This window comes from Lissotriton helveticus, chromosome 7 (assembly GCF_964261635.1).
Source record: "Lissotriton helveticus chromosome 7, aLisHel1.1, whole genome shotgun sequence".
Taxonomy (NCBI): Eukaryota; Metazoa; Chordata; class Amphibia; order Caudata; family Salamandridae; genus Lissotriton; species Lissotriton helveticus.
Window position 1 is genome coordinate 110,845,516 of NC_136068.1, and position 24,476 is coordinate 110,869,991.

At 41.7% G+C, this 24,476-nt stretch overlaps 1 protein-coding gene across 1 annotated transcript in view; it reads right to left on the reverse strand.

Annotated features, from left to right (window-relative positions):
• Positions 1-204: 204 nt before the first annotated feature.
• Positions 205-24,476, reverse strand: part of CHRNA4 (cholinergic receptor nicotinic alpha 4 subunit) — a 218,063-nt gene continuing 193,791 nt past the window's right edge. The window contains exon 5 of the mRNA XM_078651639.1: positions 205-2,308. Within this exon, the coding sequence (XP_078507765.1) occupies positions 2,183-2,308 (126 nt within the window). The 3' untranslated portion in view covers positions 205-2,182. The remainder of the gene's footprint in view (positions 2,309-24,476) is intronic.

The window sequence follows — 24,476 nt, forward strand, 5'->3', positions numbered from 1 at the left end:
CGCAATACTGTTGATCATACGCTCACAATCTTGCAAACTTATACACACTTTTGCAATACTGTTTATCATACGCTCACAATCTTACAGACTCAAACAACAAACCCATACACACTCTTGCAGTATTATAGATCAACCTTACTCTCACATTTGAGTCTCCACCGTCTTATGAATAAGAGCTCACTTTGAAAAGAAAAAGCAAGAGAGAATGCTGAAAAACAGTTTTATTTGTAATTTGAAAAGTTTCACACTGCTGGCGAAAAAACAGTTTTGCTTTGCAACACAGTCCAGTGCTAAAATAAATAAATATCAGACCATGAGATACAAATATTGTTTGGATTGATGGCAGCTGCTTGCATCAAAAATAGTTACAGATTTGCTTGTCAAGCTCTACTGTCCCAGAACACAAACTTCACATGTGGGCAGAGCCAACACCAAGTACTTGGCACAGGTGGGCTTCAGTTCTGCTAATTTGGAAATGGAAACATTGACATTTTGAAAGAAGTATACAAAGGTGAGTGCCATTGAGAACAAGACAGTTGCTAGTAGAAACGTCAAATGTGTCCAAGATCATGAAAGGTTACTCTGGCAGTAAGGTAGGTTTAAAGCAAGGACAATAGAAAGATGACCAGGCCCACATTACAATATAAAACAAGCGGATGGTTTTGGAAAAAAATGAGAACATGCTTGTAAAAGCAAAATGGAGGGTGTGGCTATCTCCTCTAGTTGAATGCCAGTGGTTGCTCCACTTGTGACATCATATATGATTGCCAAGGTGTTGTATCTCATAAATGGAGGTCAGCAGTGATGTTTCGTTGAGCGACAAGTTCTTGCAGTATTTGACACTGGGTTAGGTGGGGCGCCGATTCATACATTGTGAAGTCTGCCACTATTTCAATGCCTTACCAAAGATAATATTGGCCCTATTAAAAGCAAAGAAAACGGGGACCTACGGTGCTAGAGGAATGTTTGGTGGAATGTCCTACATCATGATCATTTTACAATATTTTCAATTCTTAAATAGTAATTAAAAGTCTAAGCTTTCTTTTACTTGGGAGCCCGCTGTTGGCATTGCCAAACACTGGGGCATACCTCTTCCTACACCACCCTACACATCCATCCTATTTCACTATTGCTAGTTCTTTTTGATCCCTATTTTAACCTTCTTTGTCCATATTCTCATTTTTCTCCTCCTTCTTTCTTCTATTACTACCTCTCTCTCTAAGTGTGGGTCAAAGTTGGATGATGAAAAATGAGTCCTTGTTCCCCACAATGGGTGTTGGTGCCTAGCACCTGCATCCAGTGGTGTAATAAAACTTCAGGGGGCCCCCCTGCAAAGTGCATGCAGGTGGCCCCCTAAGCTGCGGCCCCAGTCAGGAGCTCTTGCGCCTGCCCGTGCACAGTGCTGGAGGGGGGCACCTGGAGCTCGGGCCCCCTGCACCACGGGGGCTCCGGGGCCTTTTGTTACGCCACTGCCTGCATCCACCAGCACAAATGTATATCTGGATAGTTCAAACCCAGCTTTACAGTGTGTGATGACTATCTTTGAATGCCAATCTCAGTCTGCATTCCAAAAGAGCATAATATTAAAAATAAACATGACAGGAGTAATTACTCACCACTAAAGTGCAACCTGTGCCCATCACAATGAGTTGTTTGAAAAATACATATCAGCTATAAAAAAACTTGTCTTATAAACTCACTGCTCTGCATTTGAATACCTGAGCGAAGTCTAGTTTTCCAAATTCCACACCTATATTTTTCCAAACATAGGAGTTTTGTCTTTTAAAGTTAATTTGGTGCCTGATCATAACCCATGGAGCATTGGTTATTTAAAGTATATAGGAACACATTCCAGCATGGTGGATATATGGTGCTAAGGGATGATTCCAGCTTTTTATTTTTCTATACCATGTCTGTCCCCCACGCCCCACCCACCCTTTTAAAAATAAGTATTAATATTCCCAGCCATGCTGTGTATGGAATACTTTAATATAGATTTCCTCCACGATGAGGAAGTTTTAACTAACAACGCTTTTCCATCGGTGGCCACCTTAGTATCTTCTCCAGAACGTACATGCACAGCTAATCCCTCGAGAAGATGAATCATCCATAACCCCCGATCCCACCTCCCGCCCTCTCTTCCGTTGGGTAGGTGGGAATCCATGAGTGTCTTACAGAGTCATTAGATCATCCCGGCCAGCCAGGGTGGGAGGAAGAGTCCCACGGTGCCGAGCAGGCAGACGATGATGAACATCCATAGGAAGATCCTGTCGATGACCATGGCCACGTACTTCCAGTCCTGCTTCACCTGTAAAGACACAAAGAGAGATAGGGATCATCATCTGTTGATCTTTGCATAAAATCTATAATGTATGGCATTCCATTGAGAATGGGTTCTGGGTGCAATCTTTAACTGGACTACACTTGCACAGACCTCAGGTTAGACATAGGCTATGACATAGGCCGATTCTCATTTAACAAGTTTGGCTCTCTATGCCCGGGCTTTTGTGGTAAATCTACAGTTAATGTTATACCCAGGGTTAGTTCTAGACATGAGCAGAATTTTGAATATGCCGTAGTAATCAGAGTGATTTCAGTAATTCTACATTACTTTTTGATGTGGAATTACCAACAATTATGCAATTACTCCTGCTCGCTTAATTAAAAGTAATTTGGGAGAAAAAAAATCCTACTGCAAGAGCACATTTAGAGAGCAAGAGTGAGTGCTCGCTTTTCGTGTTTTGCTACATTTAGCGCTGTTTCTTAGCGCAAAGTGCATTCCTGTGTACATTTTGTATGTGTGGAAAATCCTAACCCAAGAGAACATTTAGCGAGTGCAAGTAGCTGCTCGCAATCACTATTCGTGTTCTGTTGCATTTAACGCTATTTCTTAGCACAAAATGCTGAATTCTTAGGCAATTTCGCGTAATTACACTACACGTGAGTTACGCTAAACCCTAGATAGTTTGAGATTAGCAGTTCAGGCAGGGCGATAGTGCTAGGTTATTGCTGATGTTAGCAATAGTGTTTGTCAACGATTAGGCAAGGAGCCAGCATCAGGGTTCAAAGTAGTTTTATGGTGAGTGCTGAGTTCTTGTTGGTGTTGGCATTAGGGTTAGTGCCATAGTTAGGGTGGGGATTTGGTTATTATTTGTGCTATCATTAGGGTTAATTCAAGTTGAAGAATCGAGTTAGTATCACGGTTCATGATAGTTAGTGTTAGTTCAAAGTAGGACCAATAGGGTGATGATTATTTTTTGTTTGGCACTATTAGGGAGGGTTAGTTTGAGGTTATGCTAGTGTTAAGGTCCTTGGTAATGCTAGGATTAGTTTGAGGTTTGCAATGTTGTTTGTGTTAGCATTACAAATGTTTCACAATGAGAAACTGCATTAGCAACATGGCTAGTGGTAGTGTAAGTTTCAATTTTATTTCATTTCAAATACTTTATTCAGATAAAACATATCCATAAAAGGACAAGCACATACAATAATACATAAAAGGCACACACATTCGTAATAATCATAATAGTGCAGTATAAAATCCAATACGATGCAGGACAATATAAATACACTTTATACAATGTACATCATATTACACACGGACGGCGGTTTTCAGAAATGCGTCCACGCGAAATATTAACTCATGTTCTTCTAGATTAAGAAAAGCCCTATATGCATCTTTGCAATTGACGTATGATTGCCCTGTTTTAAAAAAAGGGAGTAGAAACAGTTTGGTACATTGTATATAAAACTTACAAAATAAAAAGTGTACAGTAGTTTGACCTGAGTGACCATTGCATGGGCATGGCAGAAGATCAAGTTTGATTTGGAATCCGAAAGGAAACATTGTAAATACTTCACAGTGCCTGCCCTTAGGCGTGAAAAAAGGCCACGCTCCTAGTGACACATTGGTTTGGTCAGGTAATTGGCTGGATATTGATCAATCTCAATAGACTGAAATGCAGCTACACTAGATTTGCAGGACTCCTTATTGAGTCTAACCTTTCTATAGTGCCTGTATAGCGCTGCCTAGAGGTCTTTTTTATTTATAGTGTCTAACTCATTAGGGCTGTCGAAAATATGTTTGTAATTAATCTTGTGTAAACGAATTCTTACCTCGGCAAGCCATGGAATATCCATGCCTTCATCACAACTAAGGCAATCTCTTATGATTTCTCTAGACAGGGATGCCGCTGTGTTTTTCCATATCGCTAGCCAAAATAAAGCAGGTTGGGCCCTTATATAGTCTTCGATGTAATGTAACTTTAGTTCACAGTGACAAACGTATTGAGACGTAGAGATAGGGGCTCCCAGAAGCTTTCGGCAAAACCTATTCTCCTCGTACTGAAGATTAATGCATTTGGAAAAGCCCCATATCTTGACGGTATTGTAAATGGTGTTTAACGAATGACTCCTCGGACCACACGCCATATAAAAGATTTTTTTTAAATTAGTGCATGAATCTAGGGAGGCCATAACATCCTCAAAGCCCTGAACTAAAACTTTAGTGAGCTTTGTTAAAATCACGTGTAAGTTATTAATATACAAAATAAAAAGTAATGGGGCTAAAACACACCTCTGCTTAACCCCTCTAAAAACATCAATATTAGTAGAGACCTCCCCGTGCATGCTAATTCTGATCATCCTGGCTTTCAAGTCTCTATGCAAATATGCTAAAAAGTGCACTAATGCCTCATCCATTCCACTTTCTAAGAGAATAGACCATACAGATAGGTAGTGTTAGGGTGATGCTTGGCTCTTCATTGATGATATCACAAACATTAGTTCAAATGGGGGCATGGGATTATCAGTACGTTTAGTGGTAGGGTTAGGTTAAAGATTGGCTTATCATTGGTTTTGGTTTTAGGGTTTAGTCAAGGTTATGCACATGGTTAGTAGTATCAGGATTAGCAGTAGGGTTACTAAGAGTGTTGAGTTATTAATGTTGGTTTTAAACTTATTTCAAGGCTAGGCACACAGTATTCATCAGGTTTAGTGGTAAGGTTAGGGTGAGGGTTTGGTTATTGTCATCAGTAGTGTAAGTTCACAGTTAGGCACACGCAGAGCATCAGGTTTAGTGATAAGAGTGAGGATTGGGTTATTGGTGGTTTTCTCAAGATAGGTATTGAGTTAGGAACATGCTTAGTACAGGGGCTAGTATAGGAGTTGAGTTATTGTTGGTTTTATCTTTTGTGTTAGGTGGCGTTACCAATGGGGTTAGTGCAGTGTTAGGCACACATGAAGCATCAGCGTTGGTGTTAGTGATAGAGTGAGGGCTGTGTTATTGTTTGTTTTAACCTTGGTGTCAGTTCAGTGTTAGGCGTACAGTAAGCGTCAGGGGTTGATTATATGGTCAGGGTGAGGTCTGAGTAATTGCTGGTGTTAGCTATGGATTTAGAACTAAGGGCAGGTATAAAGGAAAGGTTTTGTTTACACTTATCATTATAATGCGCTTCAGGTTGACAGCTCGAGCACCATCAGGTTTAAATATACCGTTATAGCTAAAGTTATGATGTATAAAAACGAATAGGACACGTTACAACGCAAACATTTAAAACGCATGCCTTTACAACATGGTTTTTACATCGCAACCTCCATTACAATGCATGATTTTACAACGCATGCCATCACAACGCATTTTTAGTAACTACATTTACAATGCATTCCATTTCAACACATACTATTATAACGCATACCATTAGAACGCATAATACTTTTAGGGCAACAGTAGGGTAAGTGTTGGACAGTATAGGGGTGAAAATTACTACTCCCATCCAGTGAGTGCAACAGTAGGGTACGTGTTGGATAGTGTAGGGGTAAAAATTACTATTCCCACTCCAGAGAGTCCAACAGTAGGGTACGTGTTGGATAGTGTAGGGGTAAAAATTACTATTCACACTCCAGTGAGTGCAACAGTAGGGTAAGTGTTGGCTAGTGTTGGGATAAAAATGACTATTCCCCACTACTTACCTTATAATGCGATGTTATGGCATGCATTGTAGTGACGTGCGTTGTAATGACATGCGTTGTAGTGACATGCATTGTAATGGTATGCGATGTAAAGGCAGTTGCGTTGTAATGACTGCATTGTAAATGTAGTGTGTTGTAATGACTGTGTAGGAATGGTTGTTTCCCAATAAAACATACTCTGCTGCTACAACTGTGTATGCCCACTATTTCCTGACAACTAAAGCAATCAGGCACCATTAGTCCTCAATGCTGATCTGCCAATATCACTCCAGGGCAGCAAAAACACCTGACTACCCACTAGGTCCCAAGTCGGACATTTAATTAAAATTAGCTTGGTCGGCTTAAAAGATAACGACAAAAAGTGTTGAATCAGACATTTCTCCCCTCGCGACTGGCCACGTTTATCTATTTCCTTCTTTACCAGGTGGAGCGTTTTAATTTTTTGTAACTCTTGCCATTCCTTTCCGTTTCAGACCCGTCCCTATCACCTGTCTTTACATCTCTCCTAAGACAGGTAAGAAACTTTATAGCACAGAGATTCTGTGTTTCTGCTCCGAAAACACTGACCCACGCAAGGAAAGAAATCAATACCAACCGAAGGCTTGTTTTTTTGTTGCAAAAACAAAACTGTAAGGGAGATTAATGGCCCCACAGCTTATGGTTTACATGGTCGAAAAATCAATTTGCAGCGTTATCAGGAACATACATGGCAGCTGCAGCTGTGGGGCGAAGGGCGGTGTACCGGCTGCAAGAAAGGAGAGGGCAGGTCTGCCTGGGGGGAGAGGCACTTGGAACTAGATTTCCACGTTAGCTGGTGTGTTGGTTCAATTGGCGCAATTAAGAGGAAACAAGACTACAAGTCCCAGAATGCAATTACATATAAAGAAAAGTTGAATAATGGAAAAGTAGTGTCCAGGATACACGGAGCCATCTGCTCACCCTACGGCAGAACTTTCTTTACTACATGTAATTTCCACTCCTTGTCATTTCCTACGCCCCACTAAGCAGCAAACAAGAGGATACTTTAGAGGGGCAAAGGGTGGAATAATTGAGGTCAATTCTGTGATGAACAGCAGCGTCAAACAAAGTGTGACGTCACTTCAACTACCCTTCCTTTGAATTGTTGTCCATGACTGACATTTGAACAAGCCAGCCAGCGCAAACACAATTCCACCAAATGAGCTCATAAAAACATGCAATTGCTGCAAATGTTTATGTACAAGTCAGTGAGTGAAAGTGTGTGTGTAAAACTGACCCGCACCGGTGCTAACTTAAGGTGATTCAGCCTCTTTCAAAAAATTTCCATTATTAACAAACTTTGGCAAAAACAACAGGTCTCGACTGCACAAGAGCTGTTGGGTTTAGCAATGTGTTTTGGTCATGTTGTACACCAGTGTGGCTGCTGTTCAGCATGGCTAAAAGTTAGTGGGGTGGGGTGGAGTGTGGTAGATTGGGATGGATAGGAGAGGGATAGATTTGGGTTGAGTGAAGAGGGGTAGAATGGTGTAGGCTAGTGGAGTAGAGCGGGGTAGATTGGAGTGGGGTAGTTTGGAGTTGGGCAGATTAAATTGGGGTAGATTGGGGACTAGGGTAGATTGGAGTGGAGTGGGGTAGATCAGGGAACAGTGGAGTTGCTAGATTGGAGCAGAGTAGGAAGATTGGGGAAGATTGGAGTGAATTGGAGTAGAGTTGAGTGGGGTAGAATTGAGTGGGATAGATTGGGAGTGGGGTTGTCGTGAGTCCCCTATAAGGCACACTGTAATTTTCCCCTATGTTAGCCTAACAAATTGCACACGTTGGAGGCTGCTTTTGCTTTGCATACACTATGAAGTAAAATACTTGTGCCACACTATTATTTTAGAAAAAGGCTGCACCTGTTTTATTAGTCAGCTCTTCTGCTGGGATTTAGTTTGAACAATTAGTACAAGGTCAAACAACATTGTGCCCTGTTTTTCTCTGAGATAGGACACTAATACCTAGACACAATAAAAGAGGCCCAGCATGTAGGGCATTTCTTATCATATTAGCGGAGACTTGCCATTTTGAAAATAGAGAGGAAGATTTCTAGCAGAGAGAAATGTTCTGGTATGAGCACGCCATCTCTGTGCAATCTGAGATGCAGAAAAACTAACGGCAAATGACAGGTATGGAGCCCGGTACCATCCCAGAGATCTTAGTTATATTATTGAGAGGCTAGCTTATACAGAAACACCAATAACCATGATAGGGCTTTTCATTGTGTATGGTTTATTGGTGATGCTAATTGCACTACTAAGTTTTATACGTTTTCAAGTTGCAGCACAGTTGCGTAATAATATAGCACAATAGTTTCAATAAATATTGTGACGTGTTAACATGTCATGTTTCTGTTTATGATGGACATGCATGAGTGAGAGAACAAAAGGTGATGATTTGTTGCCGCGGTTCCCCGAGGAGACTAAAGTGTTGTGTTCTGGTGTACTATCTTACCTGTTACTCTGGAAAGGTTAGGAAGGCAGAGAAACCAAATGGAGCACACATGGAAACAGAAAAACGAGGAGAAATAAAGCATTTCTCCTCGTTTCACCTGTTTAAGACCTTTGGCGCTACCTCCTATTTATGCTGCCCTTGTAATTAGGGGGAGCGTCAAAATCAATGGGGGTTTCGGTGGAATGCCCACTGAAACAGCCATTTCCCCCCCTTTCCCACTAAACAAAGCGTGAAAGGGTGCCTTATTTACAAGGCAGTGTTAAGCCACGTTTAGTGGCTTAATGCTGCCTTGTAAATAAGGCGAGGCCCCTATTGCCACCACAATATCACTAACAATGACAATGTGGTGGCGATAGGGGCTTGTAAATATGTCCAATAGTTTCCCAAAGCTGGTGCTTTCAATAGCTGTCATGACTTCAATTTGCTCTTATGTTAAATGTCCATGTTTTCAGCGTGCTTATGTGTGTGCTGTGGACACAGCTAAAACCATACAAAACAGTGGCTGGTGACCCTATACAATGACCAAACCATTCATATTATGCCAACATGTGTCTGCCCGCATACATGCCAGTAGCAGTGAGGGGCATTTGTCAGGGCCAAAATCAGAGGGGAGGGGATCCCTATCTTCTACTATTAATACTAAATCAGTGTGAAGTGCTGAGTTGTCAGAAAATAACTCCTACCTAGACAAACCTGGAAATCATGGTTCCCTGATTCTAGGGAACTAACACTCCATTGGCTGGAAGGAGGGGATATCCTCTGTAGTTAAACATTCATCAATAGGTATACCCGCAGACTATAACCTAACAGCTTCTGTTACAGCCACTCCTGCAGCCAATGGAGTGTTAGAGGTGGTCATTGTACCAGTTCACCATCCACTGTTTTGTATGATGTTAGCTGTATCTAAGGTACCTTCTATTAAAGGTATCACTCTGGGTTTACCTTAAGGTATTTTTAGTCTGTCTGGATCCCGTCTTGTCCATTAAGTTTCATCAAGAACTCCCTCACGAGGAGGTTAAGTCCACCTTGGTTGTACCATCTTACCAGGGTGGGATGAAGTCGCCGATGATGAAGCATGCCACAATTAGTAGGTCAGGCCGCCTCATCCAATCTAGTCGGCACACTGAGACTAATGATATATCCCTTTTTGATTTAAAGTAGGGGGTTGCTGGTTTTTAATGATAGTGACCAAAATTGGTCTTACACTGTCTAGCCATTGCACTTTTATTTGTTGATCTTGAGGGGTTTGTGGAGGGTGTGCAGTGGCATACCGCTACTTCTTCCTTTGGGTTAGTGACACGCTTTAAAATACAAATCTTCACAAAAAATATAGGGTAAATATTTAGAAAGAAATGTAAATAAAAATATATTCCCTACTTCAAAAGCCATGGAGCTTTACTTCACCTCCAAGCTACTGTGGACTAAACCTTCTCTTCATGAATGATTGCAGGATGCCATTCCCACCAAAACAAATACTCCTAGTTACAGCCTCGCTAGTGAAGCTCCCCTTTCTTCATGACTGCAGTTCTTGAATCTTCTTCTCCCTCCCACTTACTCACATCCTACTCATGAATAAATCAAGCTATACCTGGATGAATTATGCATGAACAACTTTCTGACATAAGTCTTTACTGACACACAAAATTATTCTGGCTTTGTGAACTGTGTGTAAGATATGCAAGCATAACCCAGGATTGTTTTCTATATCATGCAACCTTATTAAAAAAAATAATAATAATACACTTTGGAATTTGGGTCTTTTATGTATATTACTCTGATTTCTTTAGCAAATTCACTGAAGAGAAAGTCCATAACAACCCTTCTTCCCAACCAGAAACTTAAAATAGAGAATCTGGAATCCCAAATATTTTAACGCGTATCATTATACAAATGGGCACTTGAAGCTTCCACTTGTTTCATGTGAACCTTGGAAAATCCCAAATGCAGTCAGTAAAATTATATTTCTTACCAACGGTTTTCAAAATGTACATCACTAGTGTGGCTCTGAGTAAAGTGATTTGCCTTTGGAAAAGACTCAGGAAAAATACTTCAAAATAGTGTTTCCACTACATTGAATTTATTTTGAAAAAGAAAAATGCAAAGAAAGAAGTGATACAGGTATTATAATAAAAAGATGTCTTCCAAAGGAATTTTGAATACCATCACCAGATGTAAAAAGAAAGAGGTTCCCCCAAATCAATTCATCAGCTTTTCTGAGGAAGTTGTTTATAGAAATATTACACCATTAGGATATGGTTTTGAAATTGAACATATTCAATTCTATTTAACCTACAGTCTGAAGATATGCAGGTGGCAATACTCTACAGATGCTTCAAAAGATTGAAGACAAAGCCTTAAATAAGAAAATATGCCCTCGTTTATAAAGCTGTAAAAGATTGTAAAGGTTCAATACATGCGGTGTTCAAAAATCTTAGTATTTCATAGGAGCTCTTTACAGATTTTGAAAATGACACTAGTATATAATTCAATATTTTTTTTAACATGAGATATGCCACTGAACAAAGCACAGACATGTATGTAGAAGACATGTGTATAGAGGAACGTTATGATTGTACAAAGTGAATTCAATATTTAAATTGCATTTGCAATATTAACTTCCATGCATCATGAAAGTGGAGCTGTAGACAGTGATCACTTGCAGTGGCCTGAGAGGTGAACTTGTAGAGAAGCCAAGGTTTGACTCCTTACTCTGTAAATTCATTAAAATTTGATGTTTTGAAATTTAACAATTTCCCATGTACATATTAACTATGATTTCAAAGTTTCCAAATCATTCCATGTATTGACTTTGTTTTTTGACTGTCATTTTGATGAAGATTCAAACACATATATCTAAGGAGAGCATAATATGTCCTAAAATGCATTTTATTCTGAGATCATGCAAATAGGTTAATAACATTTTTGGATTTTGAGATCTCAATTGAGTACGATGAATGTTTGCAACATCCTCTCCAAAACTCCCTCCTCGAGAATGTAATGTATGAAAGCCAGAGTCTATCTGCCAAAAAAGGACTGCCTGTATATTACAGAATCAGTGTTTGTACATGTATATTTGTATGGTATTGTATGCCTTAGTAATGAGGCGTTTGGAGGAAAGATGTTGGAGGGCATATCCTATGTTACATTCGTCATGCAAATTTGCATACGAATATTTGTTTTTGCTTGTTCATTAACAGCCAGGCAGATGTATTACAAACTTGGCATAGATGTACTGTTTGTGCCAAGGAGGGGTCATTGCTTGTTTTGGTTTCAATCTATTCAGAAGCTTTTAAACAAAAGGAAAGAACAACATACTGCAATAGCTTATCAATTGGAATTGAGAATACATTTACTGATTGTCTGGAACATTTTAGTCCCCATAGGCCAATTTGAAGTTTGAAATTGACTCTCCTAGTCCTTGTTAAGAAAAAAATCTTGGCATGACGATGTTTAATGTAAAAGGTCGGCATATCGCAAAAATGGGAAGGGTTGAGGCAGAATACAGAGGGGTGTAAATGCCTCCATACTTACAAAGTCAATATTAGACGTGAAGTTCTTGAACGAGCTCAATTGGTTATTAAACCCAGGTTTTAGGAAAAAGCCCTTCCAGTTCTAGAAAGCTATAGTGAAAAGGTATGTTTCTAGGCCGTGCAGGAACAAGTTGGGCACCTCCCATATAGAAATCCAACGGATACAAGGATACATTGCGGACGGGTGAAAAAAAAAAACATTAAAAAAAAAAAGCTCAAAATTATAATACATAGTTCATGAGCTAGATCACTTGCTTCACACTCAACTAAGCATATTTTAGGAAGCAAATTTACAGTTGAAGTGAAAAGGGTATTTATCTAGGTTCAGGAATGGGCAAAAATGTACACAAAGATTTGGAATATGATTGGCAATAGGGGCAGACAAAGTCCTGGGTAGCTCACAATTATTCAGCCACCTACGATTTGTGGAATTTCCTCCTTTTTCTGGATTAAGCCTGTGGGGAGTTCCCATGCTAACCGGCAATATTTCGTTTTCAGCATTAATTGCCACTGAAAATAGATGTGATGTTTTCTTGAAAGTTAATTTAAATACCATATTCCTTGAAACGTCGAAACTGAATAGATGTTTGTGGTTATTTTTCTCAAAACAACTTAGAAGGGGTGTAAAATGCCCCAATAAAAAATTCAGAAGTAGAGGTCTTTGAAAGATATGGGTAGTAACCATAGTATTCATAATAAAAACTCTAAACCCTACATGGGTAAATCTATAATCACAAATGTTAATGGTGGTAGAACCTAGAATCATCTGTGTTAATCTGGATTTAAGGAAGGGATGCACGAAATCATGTAACTCTTGTATCTCACAAAACTACACAAAATTCAATAGCAAAATGGGATTAGCAGGTATCTAGCCTGACTTTTTTTTAAAGACTGCATCTACCACAGGTAAAAAATAATCTTTGCAAGATAACTGCAAAAGAATAGTTAGATAAGAAAATGCCTCTCAGCCAGACATTTTCTTTGTGAATCGGTCCTCTGCTTGTAGCTTGCAGATTTTTTACTCAAAGCATGCATTTACTTAAATATTGTTAATGAAATTCATTTGATACAAAAGTTGAAGAAATGTTTTAAATTTCCGTGATACCCAATGTGTGCCTCTCACTAATTTCATCGATGTAATTATAATTTTGTCCACACCTAATTTAAACAGCATGACACTCGAAAACCTAGTCGATGGGGCAGTACATGATGAACTATAAAAGGCAGTGAGGATGCCTGAGACAATTCACAAGCTGTCTTTTTTTGGTGAATACCTAACAAGTGGGATAGATCAAGAGAAGCTATATCAAATCCAATTAATTATAGCTCCATTTATTATCAGAGTATGAAATCAAATCCATTTTCGAAAGTTTGAATGGTGTAGAAGAGTAGGAAAAGTATGTAGAACATTAGAATGTTGGGAGATCCATTGGAGACAATAAAGTGGCTCAGGGTCAATAGTGGCTGATATAATCCTTCTGTTCTAACATTCCAATGTTTGTACTATAGCCTTATAGCCCGCCGTAGAGGGCTATACCGGCTATTAAAGGCCCTCTCCAGCGTTAAAGGCCCCGAGCTGAAGGCGAGGGTCTTTAACAAGGGAGAGGGACTTTAATAGCCGGTATAGCCCAACTACGAAGGGCTATAAGGCTATTAGAACATTCTGCCACTAGAGAGCAGAATGTTCTAACAAAAAAGAAGAAAGCCTTATGGGAGCGTGAGGGGATTGGAATCCCCTCAGGGTCCTTGAAGCCTTTGTTCAGAAACATTGGAATGTTGGAGCTCCAGGCTTATACCAGTCATTATAAGCCCAGAGCACTCCATTGTTTTCAATGGAGCTACCAACATTCCAATGTTCTAATTCTTATTATCTCTTTTTAATATAGAACATTCTACCATGAGTGGGTGGAATATTGTATTAGCCTTATAGCCCTCTTGCATCGGGTTACGCCGGTTGTTAAAGGATGCCCTCTACCTCGTTATAGGCCCTTGCCTATAGCTTGGGCCTAAAACTCGGGTTCAGGGAATTTAACAACCGGTGTGACTCTCCCCAGCCGGCAATACAGCTAGGATATAATTTCATATTGCGACTTTTCATGTTATTTTTAAACAATGAAAGGAGTTTAACATAGATATGAAGTTAATAGAAAACCATAAAACAAATACATTTCTGGGGGAAAGGGCCACACATGTAATGGTAGATGTCCTGCAATATCAGCCTGCCTTCAAGCTTCCCTTTCAATCAGTTTCTGGAAAGATGGAAAGAAGCTGATTGCTCAACAAATACAGCTCCAGAGGGAAGGATCATGTCTTGTGCTTCTGATGATTGTGTCTGTGAAAGGATACTGCCCCAGCTCCCCTCCCTTTGCCCCTCCCAGTTGTAATGCAGGCCCTGTGCACGGCAATGAAGATTGCATGCTACAATTAAGGTTGAGTGGCTCTCACTGGGAAGTGGCCCTGGGCTGGTCCCATGAGAGCAGCAGAGAAATTGCATCTTCTCCCCTCAAGGCAAGAAGAGTATCAGATCCTGGAAATTGGAGGGTCTGATCTCAGCTGCTGTGTCTGCTACCTGTGGGGCTGCTCATCTCAGAATGAAGGGGACTGAGATTAGAAAGAAGGAAATGGAGAGAAAGGATGTAAGTAGTGTAAACATGTTGAAGAAGCAGGGTCAGGAATAATTTACAAAGTCAATGTGTTTGACTTTTGGAGAATGCATAGACAGAGTGAGAAAGACATCATACATGCACACATTCACAATATGGAAAAACACATTCATGCACACAGGAAGATAAAAGGCACTCAGGCCTTCTTGAATACAGACCAACAATCACCTAGTTACAGAATAACTGACATAGAGGCAGAACTATGAACAGGTCAACACACTGCAGTCATCCATTATGAAAGACCACCTTTACCAGGTTTCATTATTTAAACCACCCAGCTTTTGGCATTTATATTATTGACAATTCCACTTTTAATAGCCTTTATTTCAAAGGAGCATACTAGGTTTTACTGCCATATTGAAACAATTTAGATGAAAGCAGCAAATCTATTCTGTGGTATATTTTGCTTTGTTTGACTTAAAAGCTTGTTTAATAGGCCGTGATTGTATTACCCCGCAGACTCATAGGGCACCATGAAATAAATCTTTTGAATGGGACTTGAGAAAGATAAGACACATACAACCACCTTGAAAGTCTGAAATTGCACATATCATAGGTGTGTCACTTCATCTCACATCTCCAATATATTTGATATGAATAAGCAGCATTTACTCAGGTAACCCTGTAATTGGAAACAGATAAGAAAAAAAGAAGGTGTGTTGGAGAGTGAGAGATAAAAGAGAGTATGTAAATGTATAGGGGCCGTAGGAGTTTGAGGGGGGTTCAAGAAAGGAAGGTGGAGGAGAAAATGAAGAAAGTTAGAGAGATATAGTAAGTAAGGAAGAGAGAAAGAGACAGAGGGAGAGGGAGATCCAAGGAGAGAGCGAGACACGTAAGTGAGAGCCAGCGAAACAGTGAGAAAGAGACATTGAAGGAATAAGAGGGAATATGTGAGGGCGAGATAAAGGAGTGAAAGTACAAGTAACAGTGACGGAGAGAGGGTGGGAGAATGAGGGGGGAAGTGACTGTGAGAGGGAAGAGAAGAGAGGAAAGGGAATTTAGTTAGAGAATGAGCGGGATCAAGAGAAAAGGAGGAAGAGAGAATTGGAAAAGGAAGGAGAGAGCTAGGAGATACACCCGGGAGAGAAAGACAGAAATAGGGAGAGGAAGTGAAAGTGAAAGATTGTAAGAGACCAAGCACGAGAAGGAATGGGAAGCTAAAAAGGGAGAGGGAAAAGGAAAATAGGAAGGGAGAGACACAGAAGGAGAGACAGAGGGAGAAGGATGAGTGAAACAAAATAAAGAGAGAAAGGCAACAAGAGATAGACCAGGCTACAGAGAGGCAGAGTAATAGAGGTAGAACAATAGATACAGAGAGAGAGAACTGTGAAGTCTGTAAGAGACTATGCACGACAAAGAATGGGAAGGAAAAGGAGGGAGAGGAAAATGGAAAGAGAGGAAGGGGCACAGAAGGAGTAACAGAGGGAGAGGGAAGAGTGAAGGGAAATAAATAAAGAGAAAAAAGAGAACAAAAGATATAGACGCTACAGAGAGGCAGAGGAAGAGAGATAGATCAATAGATACAGAGAGAAAGAGAGAGAGAGGTACTTGATGAGCAAACAATCTTTCCAGGTACTGCTAACACTTGAAAGCAGATTGGTGTTGATACAAATTGTGAGGGCCTCACCACAAATTGGGGGCCTCATTTATGAAAAGTGACGCATTGCTACGTGAAAACAGCGATGCGTCACTTTTAACTGCGCTCTCCCTGCGACACTAACGATGCGTCATATTTACAGTATGACGCATCATGTTGCAAGGAGTTACAGATACGTCAGTATTTCTGATGTATCTGTAGGCGCAAAAGTGACGCATTGCTGGAGTGTGTCACAAAAGTGACGCAACTCCAGCAATGTGTACTTTCACATGGGCAAGTCCCATGTTGTTAGTGCCTGCATCAGTCTTACGCCTGCCTTGGGGCAGGAGTAAGATTTTGATGCATTAGCGTCCAAGAAATGGCTTAGTGAAATCTTATAGATTTCACTGCGTCACTTCTATGACGCTTTCTTGCATCAAAACGCCCCCCTTGCATACATTATACCTGGGGCAGTTATGATGTGGCGCAGGGGTTTACAAAGTGACGCATCTACCTAGATGCGTCCCTTTGTAAATATGGTGCAACAAGTGACGCACAAGCGGCGAAAAAGTGACGCAAAGGCTCATAAATGAGCCCCTTGATTTTTTAGCACCCTCAAGTGCTGTCGATTGATCATAGATGTGATGATGTAAGTATCCTTTACAAAGTGACTAATACCACTCATACACCCTGGCTTAGACTTGGTCAAACCCCTTTCCAGGCATCCATCAAAGTCTCTCAGCTCGTTCGATGGCAGTGGTAGAGACACCATTCTTGTCCTCAAGGACTCTAACCAACGCGATCCCAAACTGAAGAAGATTTTGGTTCTGAAACACAACCACTATATATATATGAAAATACATGTATTCTATTCATTGACCTTAGTGCAGCGACCCACCCAACCCAGAAGTATTAGCTTTAGGCAATGTGTGTATGTATGTGGGTATGTGGTAGTTGTACAGTGCAAACCTAACCTAAGATTAATGGCACATATACAATCCACAAGCGGTTAGGTGGTTTGTGTTCTGCTACTGCATGATGGTGTAAAAGTTCTTTTAAGAGGTGTGTTTACAACATTTTCCTCAATTGGAGCAGTGTTTGGGTAGCCCTCATGGACATGGGGATGTTGCTCCAGATCCCGGTTGTAGAGTTAAATAAATAGATGGAAACGCTTTTTGCCTTATTTGTTTCCTTTTTAACACTTTTCTGATGGTGTCATGGCTCTTGGTCTGCCGAAAGCCACCAGTTATGGTGAGTTTGTCATCTAGATAGTTGTGGATAGCTGTGTGTTGACTTTGTAAATTATGCAGATGGTTTTTAAGATGGTTCACGCCGGAAAGGGGATCTAATGGAGCTTCATCAAGATGGGGATGACATGATCCTATTTCTTTAGGCCCTTGATGAGACATGCTTCAGCATGGATGATGGTGTTTAGAGAGGTCATGGTGGAGTCTCGAGACTACCATCCAGATGCAAGAGTATGAGAGCTTCAATAGCAGTTCTGAAATCACTTTCTAGGAGATATGGTTTCACATTCTTCAGTAGAGAGTGTTTTAGTAATATGTTTCTTATGGGTGAGGTTGGTCTCTCACATCAATTCAAGTGACCTGAGATTACTTGAAAGTTGGTTTCGAAGCAGTTAAGGTGTATGTCATTGAACCAGGTCTGTGCTATTTGTGTTTACTGTTCTTGGCTATTAGCAGGAATTCTGTCTTGTTGGGTTTAGCTTCAGTTGGATATCCTCGTCTAGCTGAGGTTCGGGTAGTGTTTAAGGCATTGGATGTTTGAGAGAGAACTTTTTGACCGGGAAGTCCAATATTCAGAATGGTACCAAGCATGAGTAAAGGTTGGGCAGTACAGCAAGCCCTGTAATCTTTTCCCTACAGAAGTATCTTATACTTTCCAGCAGAGTGTCAAAAATACAATGCGGTAGTGGGTACACATCAAAAGTAAGCAAGTTGGATATGGATCATCTTGACTAGTTAAGATGTCTGAACCCCTTCATTGTAAATGTAAATGTCCAGTATTTGTAAAGTGCAAACAAGTACCCAAAGGTTTCAAGGCGCTGGGGGCCGTCTGGAAGATTAAGCGAGCTATTGCCCAGATTCAAATCGTGCTGGGCACATCTCTGCCACCGGAGCCGGGGATCGAACCGTGATCCCCAGCATCCAGCATCAGTGGCCCTGGCCCCTGCGCCACACCTCTTCATTGGCTCATAAGACTATATTGGGAGAGTAGAGGGTCATGCTTAGATAAATGCTTGAAGTGTTCTTGTCTAGGTTTTGTGAGACTCTTCTTCACTGCCCCATGTGTACCCTTGTTTTTCACTTGTCCCTTCTTTTTTTAGAGCCTCCATTCACCTCCTTCTTTCTCTGTTTTCCCCTCCACATGGTTATGTGGAGTTTAACCAGCTAATGTTTGTTTCTTATATCATACAAAAGGTTGACAAGAGATGCACCTTGAGGCTGAAATTACTGATTACCTTGCACACCAGCAAGGCTGATTTTTTTTGGGTGATTTTGGCATTTGAGACCTGCATTGTTTGTAATTGGCTCTGCAGAGCATTTTCTACTTTGCTATTAATAAAAACTATTTGCCAAAAAAACAACAACAAAAAGTGGCCCTGTATAATGATGTGCTACTCGCCTGGAATGGCTTATTGGTTTTCACAGTTGTGTACTTCACATTCCCTGTTACTTGCAGTTCCGGCAAAGGACGGAAAACAGGAATTATTGGGTTTACCGTGTGGCACCTATTGTGTTTCTTCTTGTGTGACGAAAGGGGAACAATTCCTTGCAGCCACATGTCCCACAAAACTTCAGGCTGCAGAGAATTGACTGAGATGATGCGAAAATGTTTGACCATCATCATACATGGTGTAGTTCTCAGACTTTGCTCCTAGATTATGAGGGCAAAGCTTCTAATTAGCTCAATACTTCTTAAAAAGAAGAATCTCAGGAGGTGCAAATTCAGGCACAATGATGGAAAGAAAGATAGGCAGCTGCCATTGTCAAAACCCTATATAATGCTCTTGGATGTAAACACTGCCTAACCAGGCACTCCATCGCTAATGAGTGGACACATACATAAACTGCATAGTCTTTAGTGGCAAAACCGCCAAGGTATTGTACTTTTCAATGGAGGACAACCACTTCACTAGAGCTGCTGATGAGAAGTCCAGATGCACAAAACTGAAAGAAATGGGCTGGCCCACTGGAGAGGCAGCTAGAGATGGAAACTAAACTGGACTGTTGCATGACCCTACCCATGAACCATATCGCAGAAGGACAGTCCAACTCTGTCAAGAATACAAAATGCACTCTGACCAGGTACACACCTAGCGACCTTAAACTGTGGATCCATACACGTACAGCTCTGATGACCTGAAACTGGATATTGGACAAAATACAGTTAAAGAGACCTCAAATTGGAGATCGGGCCAGGTGCAGCTCTCGCAAACTCAAACTGGGCATCCAACCACGCACTGCTCTGCTGACCACCCTAATGTAATGTTGGCTTCTTATATAGCGCACTAATCACCCCAAAGGGTCTCAAGGCGCTTGCTTTGGGAACCCTTCCTGTTTTTTCCCTGTGAGATAGCCCTTACTAGGCACCCCCAAGGTGAAAGCCAGGCATCCCGCTGCGGGGGCCGTAGTGGAGATTGAGCAAGATATTGCCCAGAGTTGCAGAGTGTGAACCCGTGATTTGAGTAGGCACCGAAGCGAGAATTATCGAGTCCGTGGACATTTTGAGCTCAGGACCCTGCCGCGTCGGGAATTGAACCGTGGTCCCGGTCTGACCTCTGCTTCAGGGTCTGCCGCTCTAACCATTGGCCACACTTGAGCCACCATTGAGCCACACTTCACCCTAGGGACCCCAAACTAGAGATCAGACCAGGTACAGCTCTACCGCCATCAAACAGGAGACCAGACCAGGAATCACTCTATCGACCCCAAACGAGGGAACAGGCACAGTTCTAGCGACCTAAAACTAGAGACCAAACCAGGGACAGCTCTGGTGACCACAATCTAGAGATCAGACCAGGTACAGCTCTTGCGACCTCAAACTAGAGATCAGACCAGGAATCACTCTAGCGATCCCACACTGGAGATCAGACCAATTACCTCTGGTGAACACAAACTAGAGATCAGACCAGGTACAGCTCTAGCGACGTCACACAAGAGATCAGACTAGGTACAGCTCTATCGACCTCAAACTAGAGATCAAACCAGGTTCTGCTCTAGCAACAACAAACTAGAGATCCGACCAGGTACAGCTCTACTGCCATCAAACAGGAGACCAGACCAGGAATCACTCTATCGACCCCAAACGAGGGAACAGGCACAGTTCTAGCGACCTAAAACTAGAGACCAAACCAGGGACAGCTCTGGTGACCACAATCTAGAGATCAGACCAGGTACAGCTCTAGCGACCTCAAACTAGAGATCAGACCAGGAATCACTGTAGCGACCCCAGGCTGGAGATCAGACCAATTACCTCTGGTGACCACAAACTAGAGATCAGACCAGGTACAGCTCTAGCGACCTCAAACTAGAGATCAAATCTGGTACAGCTCTAGCGACCTCACATAAGAGATCAGACCAGGTACAGCTCTGGCGACCTCAAACTAGAGATCAGACCAGGTACAGCTCTGGCGACCTCAAACTAGAGATCAGACCAGGTACAGCTCTGGCAAACACAAACTACAGTTCAAACCAGGTACAGCTCTGGTGACAACAAACTAGGGATTAGACTGAAGTACAGTTCTCGTGACAACTAAACTAGAGATCAGAGTAAATACACCTCTAGTGACCTCAAACTAGAGATCAGACCAGGTACAGCTCTGGTGACATCAAACGGGAGACCAGACCATGCCAGCTCAAACAGAAGTGAAATCCCGGAAAGTCCAGTCACAACTTCCTGTCTGCCTCTACCCTCTCAGCTCTCCAGAGAGGCCTGGTTCTCTAATAGCTTTTGAGGTCCTTGGACATGATTCAAGCTTTATGAAATGCAAAAAAATTAATAAATTACAAGTGTCTACATCTTTGTACCCATTAAGCTTATGGCCAAGGCCAAAGAGCCCTTCAGTGTCCAAGCCTGTCAATGGAAAACTAGACACTTAATGGCACTTTCTCCTGCACTGTACAAGATATACAGATACGAAAAAAAGTATGTGCTCTGCTCTCTTATAAGAGAAAAACATTACCTAGAATATATCCGGAATAAAAACTGTGCATAGTCAGAGAGGGAGCAGAAATAGCTGGCAGGTATGATATATCTTGTCATTGTGTTATTGTTATACATGAAATGTAATGTCAAGCATGTCTGCCTAACTATATCATTGTTTAGGTGCATATTCCTGTGTTAGAACAGGGAAGGAGCCTGATCAAGGACACGAAGAAGGCAGAGAGATGCATCTGCGGAGCCATGACAGAACCCCTCTCCCCGATCAATTCCAGGAAGTGACAAAAATAGTGGCAGACATCTTTTGGGAGACATTCAAATTAGACAGCCTTTTTTTTGCTTCTACTATTGCTCCGGTGAAGAAGAACTCAATATATGGGGAAAGTGCCAATAGAAAATGTGTCACAGACTAGAAATGGAAAATGAGAGATGTCTTGAAAGGACAAACGTATAGACAACTATTATTGGATCAAGTCAAAAGTTTGAGCCTGGTACATTAAATCCAAAATGGCACCCAAGGCTACTGTCTTAAACATAATCACTCTTTATGTATTTGACATGTCTTCACTTGCATCCTAAATTACATTTTATGCCTGTCTAGACAGTCTTTTTTTTACTTTTATCTTTTTTAACTGATTGTTTTGCACCTACCCTTTTTAGGTCTCGCCTGGTAAATGCAGCGCATGCTCTGCTCTCACCATGAGGAGAACCTTTTGCAATCAATTCAGCCAAAGCTGAATGTATGCACTTCCAGATGGACAAAGATGGTTGCTCTCGCCATCCACACAGCTAAACATGCACCTATACCGACAAAACAATGCATGCGCACGTGGACAGCCCAATGCCATCTTTGTTTACTTTCATTAGCGAAGGGGTGTGCACCCGCGTGCGCATTTTTGTGTCTGTACGTGTGCATGGCGGCGTGCTTTCGCTTTCCCTCTCTGTCAGTACCTCTCACTTGGCGTCTCGTCATTGGCTTCCTGGTTTAGGGTGACATACATTATCTTGAACAGCATTCCTTTCGTTATGCCACAAATATGTCCTAATGCCACCGCTGTTTTCACAACTCCCCGCATCTCACCGTACTCAAAGCGGTTTCTTGAAATCTGTTGTAAATCATTGGTGGAATACGAACAGTACCCTAATGTGTAACTAGATGGCTCGTTTTTTTGTTATCATCTCGTATGCTTAAAAAATGTCTCACAGTCCAACCTAAAGGGCAACAAATGTAGGATAATAACTTTCCCTATATACAAGGTTTACTTGATTTTTATAGCCAAACATATTGCTATTTCTTTAAGTTTCTTGCTTTTTTCCTCGTAAAATGTAAATTCACTGAAAGTCAATACCAAAACAAGCATTAAATGCAGTAGGTCTCACCTTTGATTAAGTTAAAGCCATTTGCTTTGCTAATGGTATTGTATAGCAAAGCAAATGGCTTTAACTTAATAAAAGGTGAGACCTATTGCATTTTCAATGCTTGTTTTTTTCTTGTAGTTCTCTTTACTCCTATATTTTTCCATTTATTTTTTCTTAGACCTTTCTCAATCTATTTATTCTTTTTGTATTTTGGTTCCTTCCTCTCTTTTCTTGCCTGGTTTCTTCCTTTAGGTCGAGCGACCTATCTCAATGCGCATGCGCATTGAGCGGGAGCGAGATATAAAGGGGCTTAAAGAGAGGTTTAACTAGCTGGTGATTTGGTGCTGTGCCCGTGCGCTTTTAGGTCAATGAGCAAGCGCATTGCCCTAAAATGCGCGTGCACAGCATCAAATCGTCAGCCATCTGTTGCCCAGCTTGGTGCCGCTCCACCCCCTGGTTCCCTTGTTCACTTGGTCACTGGATTCAAGATAGCCTGGCTGATGAGGATTATGAATCCGAAACCGGTCCCAGGATGCTTGTTTCCGGTCCAGGGAAGACATGGCTTGGCAGTTCGGGCTGGACTGTTCCCACAAGGCACAGGGTCAGACTGATTTGCATATAGCCATGTCTGAACTGGGGTGGCTGAGTGAACTAAAGAATGGTGATGGATTAAACCCAGATCAGTTGACTGGGGGTGAGTGTTTGATTTGTTCAAACGCTCCGTCCATCATCCCCTTTTTGTATCGCTTTGTTCGCCCTAAGTGTGGCAGGGTATTCTCAGACGTGAGTCCCTTGTTCACTTGGCCACTGGATTCAAGATAGCCTGGCTGATGAGGATTATGAATCCGAAACCGGTCCCAGGATGCTGGTTTCCGGTCCAGGGAAGACATGGCTTGGCAGTTCGGGCTGGACTGTTCCCACAAGGCACAGGGTCAGACTGATTTGCATATAGCCATGTCTGAACTGGGGTGGCTGAGTGAACTAAAGAATGGTGATGGATTAAACCCAGATCAGTTGACTGGGGCTGAGTGTTTGATTTGTTCAATTGCTCCGTCCATCATCCCCTTTTTGTATCGCTTTGTTCGCCCTAAGTGTGGCAGGGTATGCTCAGACGTGAGTCCCTTGTTCACTTGGCCACTGGATTCAAGATAGCCTGGCTGATGAGGATTATGAATCCGAAACCGGTCCCAGGATGCTTTTTTCCGGTCCAGGGAAGACATGGCTTGGCAGTTCGGGCTGGACTGTTCCCACAAGGCACAGGGTCAGACTGATTTGCATATAGCCATGTCTGAACTGGGGTGGCTGAGTGAACTAAAGAATGGTGATGGATTAAACCCAGATCAGTTGACTGGGGGTGAGTGTTTGATTTGTTCAAACGCTCCGTCCATCATCCCCTTTTTGTATCGCTCCACCCCCTGTGGCATCAAAGGCTTTCACGGCCGGCCGGCCGTGCTTTCAGTTTCAGGAGCGCTGCATTGTTTTGACTCGCATTTCTCCTTCCTTCCAGCGCTGCCTTGTCTCACTCAGTCTCAATCCGTGCCTCACAGACGTATCTACCTTTCCAGACTTGCACCTCGTTTTCATCGTTTCCTTTATTTCCAGGCTTCAAACACCGAAGATGTTGCATTTCCAATCTGAATTTGTGCGCGTTTCTCTATTTTTGAAGTGTTTTTTATAGTATGCTTCTTTTCAGTGTGAACACTTTTATCACATTTTAAAATAAAA